This window comes from Fusarium oxysporum, chromosome V, assembly GCF_013085055.1.
Source record: "Fusarium oxysporum Fo47 chromosome V, complete sequence".
Taxonomy (NCBI): Eukaryota; Fungi; Ascomycota; class Sordariomycetes; order Hypocreales; family Nectriaceae; genus Fusarium; species Fusarium oxysporum.
In genome coordinates, this window is record NC_072844.1 from 1393164 (window position 1) to 1406747 (window position 13584).

Below are 13584 nucleotides of genomic sequence, written 5' to 3' on the forward strand. Positions count from 1 at the left end.
AGGTAGTGGACTTGGGCGAGTAGCTAACTTATTGCAGTTACAAGGCTCCATTCTCTTCATAGGTCATCAGGTTTGTTACACCGAGACTCAGAGAATAGAAGAGTCTTGCCAATTTCCAATCATCGGTGTTTCTGGTCTGAATCTAAGTTTCGCAACAACGCCAAGTCTCAAGTCTCGGATATTCTCAGACAATGTCACTATCATCAGGGCAACACAGAAGCATCGGCAGGGTCCGCTGATTATAAAGACGAGCAGCAGTGGTTCTCCAGGAGGGACCTGGACCTTACAAAGACGGTCAGAAGTGAAATTTTCAACCTTTCTAGCCCTATTCCTCCACTGCACGATAGTCTGCTCCGTACTTCTGGGTACTATGCGATGCAGTGTTTGTGACACCCCAGTGAGGGCTTGTCTTGTTGACTGCAGCTAGCATAGCTAGAGCTTCCAGAGCCACGTTGACAACGGTTCTTAGTGGGCCAGTGGTGGGATACAATGGGATGCAATGCGTGGTGTTGCCGCACGGCTCATCAGCATGATCATGTGGACACTTCAAGCCTGCATCATCTTCTCTTTTTGACATTCACTCATTCGCATTGGATTGACACGAATCTGAATCTGCCTTGAACATGCCCCAATCTTCAGCCTGCACGTCATGGACTTGGTCCGTCGTAGGACAAGCCCCCAATGACAATAGCCGGTCATCCCCTGACACACTGTCCCAGCAGGCCGTTCTGTTCTGACCGGGGCAAATCCGCTAGCAAAAGAAAGCCCCATTTGACCAGCCAAACCAGGCGGAAACAACCATCAACGTCCCCCGGAGACCGCAGAACGCTTCTAGAGGCCCTCGTTGTGCTCAAACCTCAGGCACGACGGCAGTCCTAGCCCTAGTACACTGACACTACAATACCTCACCGACTCTTGAATACCAGTTTCAGGTATACTCTGGGTATCGCGGTTCAAACCCCGTGACTGCTCTGACCGCACATTTTGATGATACTGCTTGCCTATCTCGGCTACCCGGGGACCGGAAAGAATTGTCCGGGACTGTCAGATGCTGAAGGTTTGTACTTTGTTGTGGGTGAAAGATCCTGGTTGATGCTTGCGTCGAGGCGGAGGGACGGAGTTAACACAGTGATACCGTACATATGTAAATATATGCCGCTGATGCTGTCAGCCATGTTTCCCCAGAAGATGAATATGCAAGATAGATGGCCATCGCCAACGTTGCTACATATTGTCACAAGGCATGTAGGTAGGTACCTATGTGGTTGCACGATGCTAAGTTCCCGTTCTCTGCTAGGGCCGTGTTGCTGGCCTCATCATGACAACAATGCCTCGGCTCTTGTCTTGAAAATGGTCTGAGACTTGTCGATATGGAAGAGACAAAATCATACGTGTTGTTGGGATCTGCTAAATCTGCACTGCAAAGTCTTGTCTCTCTCTGCATTGTTAATCATGCCCCCATCAAACTCCTCTTACTCGAACTACCCTGGATCCTGTCGATGAACCTCGGTCTCAGACATGGACCAGCATCATCTGAAAGCCATGCACATAATGCACGCGTCGGCATCCTCTCGTCATGCATAGAGGAGTAATAGTAACTTGGGAGGGGTACCATCCGCTCGCCCTTCCGAGACGCGGATGAAGACCTTGGCTGTCTGTATCTCGGATCTGAGATTCGGCTTCCGTTCACTATAGAGTAGAAGTCTATGCTCAGACCTACGTCAACTACCTCCTGCCTAAAACCAAAATCGAACAAGAAACAGTAGAGGTAAGTATTTAGCCCCTTTCAAGTCACAGCCACTATTCTCAACTCTCCAGCCTCTCACAGTCTGACACGAGTATCATCCTTCTCCACCAAGGTTGCAAGTGTGCCACATGCTTGAACAGCAGATGCTCAAGTTCAGGGTAAGACTCAAGCCACAAATTTCAATGTCTTGGTCAGAACAAGCTCAATTACGGTAGTCAAGATCGATATAGCCAAGCTAGAAGTCACACAGGGAGTGAATGGCATGTGTATTTCCTGCCTAGCTTCCTCTTGGGTATCAAACGAACAGGGGAATACATACACCTTTCTAATTATCTTATGATGAGTTTCATTAACAATGTCGGCCCAGGGCTTGACCTTGTATGCACTGATATGTTTATAATTTCATTTATCTTAACCCTGTAACTATTTATAAGTAGGAGATCGAGTCTCTCTCTCTCTCTCTCTCTCTCTCTCTTACACTCACTGAACTGCCTCGTATCAACACCCCAAAACCTGCCAGAAAGTCTCCAACCCTGGCTTGTGTAACATGAGAGTAGCCAAGTTCATGCAGACAGACAAGACAAGTTTCGAGATGCTACAATAAGAAAAGCGGGATCTCGATTCAGCCTTGATAGGCATCAACTGGTGCTAACCAGTCTCCAAATAGAATGCTTAGCCACCTCAACCGTCTTGGCTTCGATTCCTTCAACGGATTTTGTGAGAATAGAATCAAGATCAGAGTCAGCTGCCAATCTGAACCCTTGTTGGTGGTGGACAAATAACAACCACAAATCATCATCAACATAACGCATCATGATAATCACAGTCACAATCCCGATCGCGCCCTTTGAATCACAAAACAATACGTACCCTCCACATGCGCTATTTCTTGGATTCTTTGTCCTGCTTGTTTTGTATCACCTCCCGTCCTCCCCCATTCCCAGGGCTGACATGTCATGAACACGGCCTATCGCCTCCTCGGGTTCCTGCGCAGATGATCATCCCGCGTCGCGCCGTCTGAGCTGTCAACGGGATGTTCCTTGTGCCACGGACCACTTGTCCCGTCTTATCACAACCACCCTAAATCCCCTGGGACTACAGTATGTATGCTGTGTTGTCCAGTCGTGGTATATGCGCGCGCTTTCGAATGGCTGCCTTACACATCATGGCTCTTGACTGAAATCGCGCAACTTGTACATGCTTGTACACTTATCTGCTCGGTTAAGTAGCATCGTAGAGTTGCCATGGGAAGAACTATCGATTCTGTACAGGATGCATGTAGGGTCTGATAGGAAACGTCATCTCACTAAACTTGACAATTCAGCAGCCCGTCAACTTGCGGTTGGTCAGGTTTGATATGTAGTATTCCATTGCATATGAGGCCAGCGATGGTTAGGAAGAGGGGGAAAAGCTTTGTGACTCAATGACCTTCAAGATCTGATACCGCCTGTAATTTACGGCATCAAATATGACATTCCTATTCAGGCTGTGTCGCTGTATATTCATCCATATCTATAGTACGCCTAGAATGCCAGCCCTAGAAAAGACACAACGCTATTCCACGTTATCCAAGATTAACAAAAAGCCCCTAGATTCGCGAAACCAATATCGTCAACTATATTCATGATTGTAAACTCGCTATACGAGTGCTTTCCGTAAGTCTATATCTAGAAACATCATGCCTCCATTCTCAGTTCGTCGTCAACAGTCATGTGCTCCCATACTAGCTTGGAATTGTCCATCACCTATCCCAAGCACAAACAGGACAATCCTTAAAACACCACCCATTGCTTGCGAGACGGCGTCGATACAGCCAACGATAATCCATGAACCCAACGCCGCTATATCTAATGACGTAAATCGTACATGACCAGTCATCAGTCCCTAAGGATGCCCTCTGAACATACATATCCAAGCGTCACGTCTCATTAATTCTGTGTCACTGCGTAGCATCTTCTCTCCAGTCTCAGGCCCTTCCTACAGCCCTATCCCGCTCTACTCGGGAATTGGGTTGCCGGACGGTACCTGCTGCTCCTCCTTCTTGGCCCCCCAGGTGAATGGCGAGTACCAGCTGGATCGCTTATTGTCCTTGACAGCCTCCTGGTTCTCCTGGACCAGTCGAAGCGGCCTCGGCTTGCCTCCCGCGAACGACGTTGTGTGCCTATCATTATGGGATCGGGGTGGTGATTGCGAGGGCGGCGTCGACATGGATAACTCTCCAGACTCTCCGCTCAAGCTGGACGTCTCACTCCGCATCCCAGGAAAGTTGCCGGAGGTGGCCACCGAGGCTCCGCTAGGCACCCGGGCGGCCGCGTTAGGGTTGCCCGAGTTGTTCGGCGGGGAGAAGAAGGTTTGGGAATGCCGTGGAGTCCCAAGTGGTGGAGAGACGGGGCCGTCTGGCCCCCGATACATCTGGCTGACCAGGCTGGCAGCCCCAGTATATTGGTCGCTCTGAGGCCGTGGACTCCGTCTTGTACTGGTTGAACGTGATAACCCGATCGGTATACTAGGTGCCTTGTCAGGGTCGGTGTGGTTTGAGCTGGTGGAGGGTTGCATGACGGAGATTGGCCTAGGCCTCGGTTTGGTAGGCCCGACCGCCATGGATTTGGCTCGCTGGAGGATTGTTGCCCCAGGCTGTTGCTTGTCGGCAGGGGCTGGAGGAAGCTCCTTGTTGGTATCTGGGAGGCTTTTCAAATCGCTCGACTGGTCGAGGATGGACTCGAAGTCCTGATGTTGAAGAAGGCGCTCAATAATCTTGTTAATATATAGTGTGAGCGCCTTGTTCTGCTCCTTCATGGACTTCAGCTCGGCCTCAAGACGGCGGTCACCATCGGAGACAGATTCTCCCTCAGTAGCTTCAGACAACTCATCAGCAAGACTAGAACCAGCCGCCTTGCCCTCGAGTGCAGCCAGGGCGTCCTGGTTGGAGTTGCTGCCCATGTAGCTGAAGTCGTTCTGTCCAAAGTCACCCTTGAGTGTACGCTCCTGTAGAAGCAGCTGGTAGCTCTCGTTGTCCTCCATAAGTCGAGCGTTCGCCATACGAGCCTCCATGAGAAGTCGTTCTACCTCGTGTAGGCGACCGCCACCCTGGTTCTCTGACTCGACCAGCTTAATCTGAGCCTCAGCGAGTTCCAGTCGTAGAGACTCAATGAGCTTGTCTTTCTGAAGAATGAGTTTTGAGCTATTCCGCGAGTCGCTGCGCTGTATAGAGGATGGAGGTGCGAAGCTGCCGTTTTCGAGCGATGGCGATGAACCGGCAGAATCTGGAAAACCAGTGAGCGGGGAAGATGGCAGAGAGAATGAATATGTGGACATACGTTGTCTCGAAGGGCGACTCTCTTCCGCCGTGTTGTTTCGCTGGGCAAGGCTGTCCTTGAGCCGCTGGATCATGGCCTGCATCTCCTCTTCTCGGCTGGCCATTTCTTCCTTCTCTTTAAGAATCGAACTGCGTTCCGCTTCGTAAATGGACTCCATCTCACGCATCTGACGAGTCATCTCCCTCTTCTCGTTACTCAGAGTCTCAATCTGCTCTTCGTATTCATGTGCTTTCTCCTCCAACTTTGCCGACTCCTTGACCGCCTCATCGAGTTTGGACTGGAGAACCTCGACCTGGCGCTTGTATTGAAGGGAAGACTTCTCTTCATTCTCTAGGCGCTTCTGAAGATCTTCAACGGCAGCAGCAGCTTCGGCTCGAGCGTCTGATTCAGCAGCACTCAGAGTATCCCTTCTGGCAATAGCAGCACGGGCCGACACAGGCGCAGTTGTTCGTAGCGATCGAGTGCGGGTATGGCCATTGCTGGTAGGAGTAGTAGATCGAGAGTTGGAACGTGAGGGAGAAGGACTTGTTGAAGAATTAGATTCGGTATGAGAAACTCGGCCAACACCACCCGCCGGAGGCTTCTTTGTAGCAGCGGACATATTTATTTGTTTTGTTTGGTTGGGCTGTGTTGGGTCGTATGCTTTTAGCGATGTAGCGTAAGAAGAGTTGGCGGTGTCTCAAGGGAGCGAGAGCAACACCAGGTTGTTCGAGGTCGAGTATAGATATTGTACGGCTTAAACCTGCGGTAGTGTCGTGTCTTCTGCTTGCGGCCGATTATGTTGCACGTTCGCCCGGTGATCTGGAACGTACTCAAGATAATAAACCCAACAAGAAGGGTCGAAGCTGAAATAGGAGTGTGTCTTGTCTGTCCAATACAGTAACGGACAGTCCGTCTGCGCCTCAGAAGGGACGTTGCCAGGTACGGGGTAGGGGCCTGCACTTTAGTGTGTGGCGTCGGCGTCCAGAAGGTCGATATTTCTGGGGCATCCAAGCAGCCAACTGTTGAAACAGGCTACGCCAGGCCAGGAAATACTGTGCTATACTGTATAACTGTATTGATAGTGATGAGCCGAAGAAACGACTCCAGTTTGGGGTTTGTTGCAGAAGAGTGAATACCGTGCAGATGTTGAAGGACGAAGCTGCAAAACTTGCCAGCTAAGGACAAAGGATTCGATGGGTGTTGGCTGACCTGATATGCAGGGACTCACACTCTATTGCCAACAGCCTCCCTCCATTATGGTTTACCTATATGGAGCATTAGGAAGGTTTCGATGTACACAAGTACAGTCATTAATCTTAATTATTTACTCATACTGTAGCAGCCAATCTATATCCGTAACACTGCTGGCGCGGTAGCGTCGTAAGAGGTAACGTGTGGCTGTTGAATGTTATTTTGTCGTGTCAATGAGTGGAACAGCTCCTTATGGGCCCTTTTATTAATGAATGTCACGGATCTTCCCCAGAAGGTGTTGGGGACATTTGCTTGTGCCTGGAGGTTTTCCCGCAAACAACAGGGCCATACTTGATCCATGCGTACTGTGCATGGCCTCTGGTAAAGTGCCTTTAATGATGCGCCTGGAAATTAGGAAGAATTGTAATGGGAGATTGGCAATTGAGATTTGGATAAACTGCCCGTCAATGTATCACTTGAGTGGCTGAGGAATGAGCAACAGGAAGCAACTCATGAAGGCCGCGTCAGAGCATATCTTTTAAAATTGATCATGTTATATGTATGCCACGTAGCAGTTGACTCACAGCCAGCTAACCCAAGTTTTCGAAATTCTGATCGCAACACAGGTTAGCGTGGTCACAGCACGTTCAAGGCCTGAACCTTATGGTTTACAATTAAGTCAGTGGCTCTTAAAGTTGGTAAGTCATGCGTTCCAAGTAGCGGGTTGCTCCTCGACAACCCATGCATTCCTACCCTCGAAGGATTAATGCCTCTAGAACAGGGATAATACAGAAGATAACATGTTGACTTAAGAACTAGGAAACCTTGTTCAAGTATGGATAATGAGCAACAAAATGCTATATACAGGTGAAGGGGAATGCTTCCGTATTGCGTGCTTGACAATGGGGTGATTGAGTTCATACATTACATTAGAGCTCTGTTGTCGCAACACTGAACACGGCATTAACAAAACCAATTGCATGACAACCAATGTTACAATCACAGGGACAAGACATATATTGGCGGGGAACAATGTTCATGAGCTTTATTTTTTATTGGCTTGAACTGGTAATCGATACCAAGTCCAACGAAGCCCAAGACGCATAGGTCAAGGGGAGAACTGCCAGCTTTCTTGCATCGCATGTTCTCACTAAGAGTTGTCGCTTTTTCATCACTCAGATTGGTATATCCTCAAATGCCCTGGACCCATTTTACCCCAAACGCCATAAAATGCATTCTCTATCAGCGAGACACTTAAGCCTGCTGGTCGCTGAGAATGTCGGAGTCACCAGCGTCGAGGATGGCCATGGTGGAGCAACGGAAGAGCTTACCGCAGGCGGTACCGAGCTCAATCTGTAGGTGGACATGTAAGCCTATGAACCCTCCAAAGTCGGATGACTTCTTCTCTGGGTAGGCCACAAGAACTCAAGTTCTTGGGACCAAAGAAATGTTGTCAAGCAAGCCAACATTTCCGAGAAGCATCATGTTGGAGTTTCCGGCAACATGACGATATTTGTAAAGAGACCTAGCGATTTGGGACTTACGTTGTTGCCAGAGAAGTGGTGGATGGGGGCCTTGGACAGCATGCTGTAGTACTCGAGCTCAGACTTGCGGAGAGGAGGAGTGTTGCCAGCAATGATGATGAGCTTGGCCTTGCCGGATCGGAGGCTCTTGAGGGTAGACTTGTAGCCGAGAGTGACTGCAAAATCGGTCAGTCAAAAGTTCGTCCTTGATTACTTCTCAGGACTCTACGCATACCCTTTCCGGACTTCATAACAAGCGCCAACTTGGAGTTGATGCTGTTGGCATCCTTCTTGCTCTTCTTCTGGGGGGCCATTGTGATTGTTGGGCGACGGGTTGGCGGTGACTTGACGTTCGTTGATGGAAGCTGAAAGTGTGAAGAAAAAGTTGCATGGGTTTTTGAAAGGCAAGTGCGTGGAGTGGGCTAACCCCGATACGCTCCTGCAGTTGCAGAGCCCTAAGCCGATATTTACCCGCTGACCTCATCCGCTGACAAATGAGCAGACATTGCGAGAAAGGCTGTTTGGGACATTCTTTGTGTGCTGCTCTGCTTTCTCCTACACCAACACCATCAACCGGATATCCATCAAAACTCCGACAAAATGGCGCGCCGTCCTGCTCGTTGCTACCGGTACTGCAAGAACAAGGTGAGTTTTTCTTTATTCGAATCATCTCCAGAAATATCGTGATTTTGACCTCGCTGCTTCATTTCCGCGACGAAATACCCAGTGCTGCGCTTCTGCGGGGTGGCCTCTCTGATTATGAATCACAAACTTCTGAAGATAATATCATACTGATTCCCCTTCCAGCCGTACCCCAAGTCTCGGTTCAACCGTGGTGTCCCCGACCCCAAGATCCGAATCTTCGATCTTGGCCGAAAGCGCGCCAATGTTGACGACTTCCCTCTCTGCATTCACCTCGTTTCCAACGAGTATGAGCAGCTGAGCTCCGAGGCCCTCGAGGCCGCCCGTATTTGCGCCAACAAGTACCTTGTCAAGAACACCGGTAAGGAGGGTTTCCACCTCCGAGTCCGCGCCCACCCCTTCCACGTTGTCCGTATCAACAAGATGTTGTCTTGTGCCGGTGCCGATAGACTGCAGACCGGTATGCGTGGTGCTTGGGGTAAGCCCAACGGCACTGTCGCCCGTGTCAACATTGGCCAGATTCTCATGAGCGTCCGCACTCGTGATGCTAGTATGTGTAATCCGTTTTGCCACTTTGAAGCCATCTTACTAATCAACTACCAGACCGTGCCATTGCCCTCGAGGCCCTCCGACGATCCCAGTACAAGTTCCCTGGCCGACAAAAGATCATTGTCTCCAAGAACTGGGGCTTCACCCCTCTCCGACGTGAGGAGTACCTCGACAAGAAGGCTGCTGGCCGCGTCAAGGTCGACGGTGCTTATGTCCAGTTCCTTTCCAACCACGGTTCTCTGGAGCGCAACATCCGCCGCTTCCCCGATGCCTTCAAGTCTGAGGCTTAAAGAAATGATGGACAGGATGGAATCTGGGTTTTCTGGCGTCAAAATGGCTTGTCAAATAAGGACCTCTCGAGACTTTACTAGTTGAAAGGTGCCGGTTAGGCAAATTGAAATCTTGCATTCAGAACTCTGTTTCCTCATCGTGCACCGCATCATTAATGATATCACTCAAAGATTTCTGACTTTGACTAGAGTGGTAGGTCTTATCTAAGCACGGGATATGTTTTCTGAGATCTGTAACCCTGTGAAATGTGCCTCTCAATTTCTAAGCCATGCACTGCTTGGCTTATCGTTGTCAGACAATTGCTCATCGACCAGCTCAAGCCTGGCATTCTCATTTTTGGCCTGGTGATTGGCGGGCCATGCTGTCCGCATATCCACTCGTACTCCCTGCCGAACATGGTGGTGTACTCCCGCTCACCTTCGGGGGAATCTTGATGCAGGAGGAATACTACCATTTCTGGATGCTTATATCTCATTTCAAGATACTTGGGATTGTGCATATAGAAGATTGTACTTGAAGAGTGTTGGAAGAGACCTTCAATGTCTTGTTGGGGCAGTTTCGCAATACGGCTACGCTTGTATTCGGACCACATGACTTCACTTGGGTGATTTGTGACGCCATGAAGGTCACAGGTAGCGCACGTCTTTTTTCCTCACTCTGACAGAAGACATCAGGGGTTATCGTTGGACGAGATGGAGCCCCGTTGGTTAGGCCGAGGAGACATGAATCGTAAGGTTGTATGAGGTGAGGATTTCTTTACTCATCGCTCGGGAACCTCTTTGTTCCTTCTTTGTGAAAAACATCCTGGTTCAGTCATAGCAAGATACTTGATAGTCGGTGTCTATTGAATGGCGCTGTTACTTAGGTCGGTTTTAGTAGCATCCCTTAACACAGTCAGATGCAAAATGAGATGAGAAAGTGGCTGGCTAAAGCTGGCATTGGACAAATGGAATGGAGGGCCTGGGGGATCATGAAGGCACCTCACCTGCGGTTGTGTCACCTTGGGCGGGACAGCGGGCAGACTAGCTCATAGGTACCTCAGATCTGTCTTTGATGGGGGCAGCAACTTATCACCCTGCATCTGATCTTGGCTGTGGATATGTGCCGGGCCCTTTTTCCTTCTCGAAGAATGTAACGATGGTTTAACCGTACGACTTCTTATTAGGCATATCAACTTACGGCTGCGGTTGAAATATCGGTCAGCACGGCATGAAGTGATAAGCAGGCCCGAAATGCCATCATGTTTGTTCGGGTTTCGTTACAAGATTGCTACGCCTGTCCACGTCAGAAGAGCCAGAGCTAGAATCAGGGTTGTGCGTCTTAATGCGGTCTTGGGTTTGTCTTATCCATCCGCGTCTCGCGACTCATGCGGGTGGACTCTGTTGAGTGGAACGCATAGTTTTAAGACGCCTTAACTCTTAACATATCGATACCTAGCATTATGCAGTGGTACTTTCTACCCGTCTTTCCGGATACTGTACATGTTTGCTTCTCTCTGTCTTGTTGAGTTAAAAGGCAGCTGAGCTTCACTGGCTATGGCGGATGGATGGACAAGTGAACACGCGAGCGTCTTCCCCCCCACCCGCCGATCAACCCCCGACTACAGCGTCCAGATGACGCCTACGAGCGTAGCATCACTCTAAGGTACGGATACTGGCCTAGCTTCCTTTGGTGCAGTTCGCTTTGCTCTGAGGTGCTTGACTGGCCCCTCCAAAGGTTCCATCTGTAATCCTCCCGCCTCTCTTCTCCCTATCTCTTAGTGATACTACAAACCCTTTCTTTCCCCCAACATCCTTGTTTTTCGAACCTTCTTGTCTTTTACTTCATACCTTCACCTTTTTCACTCCTTGGCCTGCTCGAGGTCGTCAACTGCGAGCGTCCAAGTCATCTATTACTTGCCTTGTTCCACTCTGCCGCATATCGCCTCCGCCAGCCCACCGACATAGGCGGATACAGTTATCTAGGGGGTCCACTTCCATCATCAACACATCTTATCTTGTCCGCCATTTCCTTATCGGCGCGAACCTCGCAGCTTCACGACAATTACAACGAGCGCAACAATCATGGCGTTTCATCAGCCGACTCGACAGTCGGTCCAGCGCGTCGTACGGGCTCCTGTTGATGAGCAAGAGATCCCCCGAAGAGAGGTGCCAATTACCCAAGAACGTGAACCAGAACAGTCGCAGACATGGGTGCTCTTCGCGCCCACTGATGTGACAACAACATCATATCTCACCGAAACGGACCACTCATTGAAAACTCCTGGAAGATCACGAGTGGGAGATCTGGGCAGCTTGAACTCGGCTGCGAAATCGGAGGCTGAGTCACGCCAATCTGCCTCAGCATTTGGTCTTGATGAAGAGGATGATGCCGAGCTAGATAGTCTAGATGGCCACTTGCCCGGCTTTCGCTCAATACCTGCAGTGCAGTATCAGCCACAGGACGAACAGCAGGGATCTGGGCCAGTTTTTCCCGGCCACGATGGTCTGGGCTCCTTCCACCTTGACCAGCCCACCTTGGGGGCCGAAGCACAAGATCACATCTACCAATTCGAACGATTCAATCCCAGACGGCAGTATCAACGGAGAGAGAGTTTTGATCTGCGGCAGCTCGATGTAGAGCATGATCAGGTTCATGAGGCAGAGAAGCGTCAAAGAATCGAAGCTTGGCGACTGGAACACAGTCGAGTACTGCTAGGTGAGATCCAGCGCGAGACAAGGAGGAGACGATTTTCGCAAGCATCTATTCAGAAACGCCCATCCTCCAATGTGCCTTCTGTACCGTCGGCCCTTGCCTATGATGGAGAATCAGACAACATGACATGGCACGATGAGGATGCTATTGGAACATCATCAGATTCAGAAGGGTTCTTTTCTAAAGTCACCAGAAGATTCTTGCGAGATGTAGTTGGAATGGACGAACGATCGATTTCAGTGTTCCTGGGAGAAACGGTACCTGAGGATGATGAAGATCTATCGTCAACACCCCGCGCCTCCCAAACCTTGGCATGGGAGTCGCGACAGTTTGCCTCTAGAGAGGAGTGGCAGTTGGACATGCTGGAGAGGATGTCAAGGGAGCTTGGTTCACTTGTCAGCCATATTTCGCACCATCCTGGTGCATTCTCAACCTATACCCGAGTCCAGCAGATGCCACTTCCCTACGCTGGCCTTCCAATCATCCCAGAGTCAAACTCATCTCATTCCGCCACAGACAACATTCGACCAACAGAACACGAACACGCGTCATTCCCACAATTCAAACCAACAATTCAGACATCACCACAACCCATCAACATTCATGGCAGATCTGAACCATCGGCCGAAGCAACACACGCGTCACGACAAGACACTCCTATGAGCAACACTTTCACTCAGGAGGAATGGGAGAAGGATCTTGATATGAAACTGGTGTTCAGATATCTACGCTCTCGTTTCATGCCACGAAGCAGCAATCCTGCCCCATCAACACCAGCTCATCTGGCTACGTCGAATAGTCAAGACACAGCCGCAAAGCTGGCGCGCGTCCGTCAACACCACCCGCTGGTTTCACGCATGCGATCTCCCGCCGAACGCCGAACGTTCAAAGCTATAACGCCCGGAAGTCCAGTGGCAATTCGGCATCCGAGTAGTTGCGCGAGTCAGAGCACCAGACGATCCGCCCGCCGTAGTAGTGTCTCATCTCGACATTACTGGGATATAGGTGGATCTCTGGGTACAGGCTCTGTAATCGCGTCTAACGGTCCGATGGGTAGCTGGGGCGAAGTGTGATGATAATTATGATGTATGTGAAGATGAAAGTGTGACAGATGTTGACGCATGAGCTACGACGGGCGCATTATAATGGTCGCATCAGGAGTATTATGAGCATTTGCCCAGTTGCAGGTTAACTACTTGATGTAAGTTTTAAACGATGGAAATCACCGCTATTGAAAATTATTCAAAGATGATGGTTGGAGTTTTTCTGGGACATGATAGAGTTTTATTTTTATGATTTTACGGACTTGTCCTTGGGTAGGTCCCCAATACTCACTTCAAACAAAGAAACTATTCCTTCATTCTCTACAGATAAATTGCTGTCGATCGTCCTAATGCTAATTCACTGTGATTTTATTTCCTTTGTCACTAAATGTTCTGGTGTTGCACAGCCAGCCATTATCCGAGGCGAAGGGCCCAGTTATCGCCTCACTGAATGAGTCGAGATCAGAACGCAATGGGACATGACAATCACGTCAATCTTGGAAAGAAAAAGTAACATCAGGAGAGGCTGAGAGCCAATTGCATTTTCAGCCTCGTGTAACATTTGCCTCAATGAGCCATCTCTAATTCTTTGCACGGGTTGTATT

The 13584-nt window shown here is 49.6% G+C and overlaps 4 protein-coding genes across 4 annotated transcripts; 2 read left to right on the plus strand and 2 right to left on the minus strand.

The window, feature by feature from the left end:
• Positions 1–3679: 3679 nt before the first annotated feature.
• On the minus strand, positions 3680–5927 carry FOBCDRAFT_34237 (uncharacterized protein). The gene is made up of 2 exons (XM_059612142.1): positions 5065–5927; positions 3680–5010 (listed from the first exon to the last, which is right to left on the minus strand). The coding sequence occupies exons 1-2, from the start codon at positions 5663–5665 to the stop codon at positions 3743–3745; spliced, it is 1869 nt and encodes a 622-aa protein (XP_059464875.1). The 5' UTR covers positions 5666–5927; the 3' UTR covers positions 3680–3742.
• Positions 5928–7256: 1329 nt separating this feature from the next.
• Positions 7257–8298, minus strand: FOBCDRAFT_222954 (50S ribosomal protein L30e-like protein). Its single transcript, XM_031183714.3, has 3 exons — positions 7996–8298; positions 7782–7936; positions 7257–7590 (listed from the first exon to the last, which is right to left on the minus strand). The coding sequence occupies exons 1-3, from the start codon at positions 8072–8074 to the stop codon at positions 7492–7494; spliced, it is 333 nt and encodes a 110-aa protein (XP_031039356.1). The 5' UTR covers positions 8075–8298; the 3' UTR covers positions 7257–7491.
• On the plus strand, positions 8299–9365 carry FOBCDRAFT_222956 (ribosomal protein L10e/L16). Its single transcript, XM_031183713.3, has 3 exons — positions 8299–8405; positions 8568–8952; positions 9006–9365. Exons 1-3 carry the CDS (start codon positions 8361–8363, stop codon positions 9239–9241), a joined length of 666 nt encoding a protein of 221 aa, XP_031039355.2. The 5' UTR covers positions 8299–8360; the 3' UTR covers positions 9242–9365.
• Positions 9366–10980: 1615 nt separating this feature from the next.
• On the plus strand, positions 10981–13317 carry FOBCDRAFT_34254 (uncharacterized protein). Its single transcript, XM_031183716.3, has one exon. It carries the CDS (start codon positions 11306–11308, stop codon positions 13007–13009), a length of 1704 nt encoding a protein of 567 aa, XP_031039358.2. The 5' UTR covers positions 10981–11305; the 3' UTR covers positions 13010–13317.
• Positions 13318–13584: the final 267 nt, after the last annotated feature.

Coding starts and splice junctions, on each gene's coding strand:
- FOBCDRAFT_222954 (XM_031183714.3), bottom strand. CDS start 8,074: ATGGCCCCCCAGAAGAAGAGCAAGAAGGATGCCAACAGCATCAACTCC. Junction 7,937..7,995: donor TGTTATGAAGTCCGGAAAGG/GTATGCGTAGAG, acceptor CCGATTTTGCAG/TCACTCTCGGCTACAAGTCT. Junction 7,591..7,781: donor ACCACTTCTCTGGCAACAAC/GTAAGTCCCAAA, acceptor GTCCACCTACAG/ATTGAGCTCGGTACCGCCTG.
- FOBCDRAFT_34237 (XM_059612142.1), bottom strand. CDS start 5,665: ATGTCCGCTGCTACAAAGAAGCCTCCGGCGGGTGGTGTTGGCCGAGTT. Junction 5,011..5,064: donor GAGTCGCCCTTCGAGACAAC/GTATGTCCACAT, acceptor CTGGTTTTCCAG/ATTCTGCCGGTTCATCGCCA.
- FOBCDRAFT_222956 (XM_031183713.3), top strand. CDS start 8,361: ATGGCGCGCCGTCCTGCTCGTTGCTACCGGTACTGCAAGAACAAG. Junction 8,406..8,567: donor ACCGGTACTGCAAGAACAAG/GTGAGTTTTTCT, acceptor TTCCCCTTCCAG/CCGTACCCCAAGTCTCGGTT. Junction 8,953..9,005: donor CGTCCGCACTCGTGATGCTA/GTATGTGTAATC, acceptor ATCAACTACCAG/ACCGTGCCATTGCCCTCGAG.
- FOBCDRAFT_34254 (XM_031183716.3), top strand. CDS start 11,306: ATGGCGTTTCATCAGCCGACTCGACAGTCGGTCCAGCGCGTCGTACGG.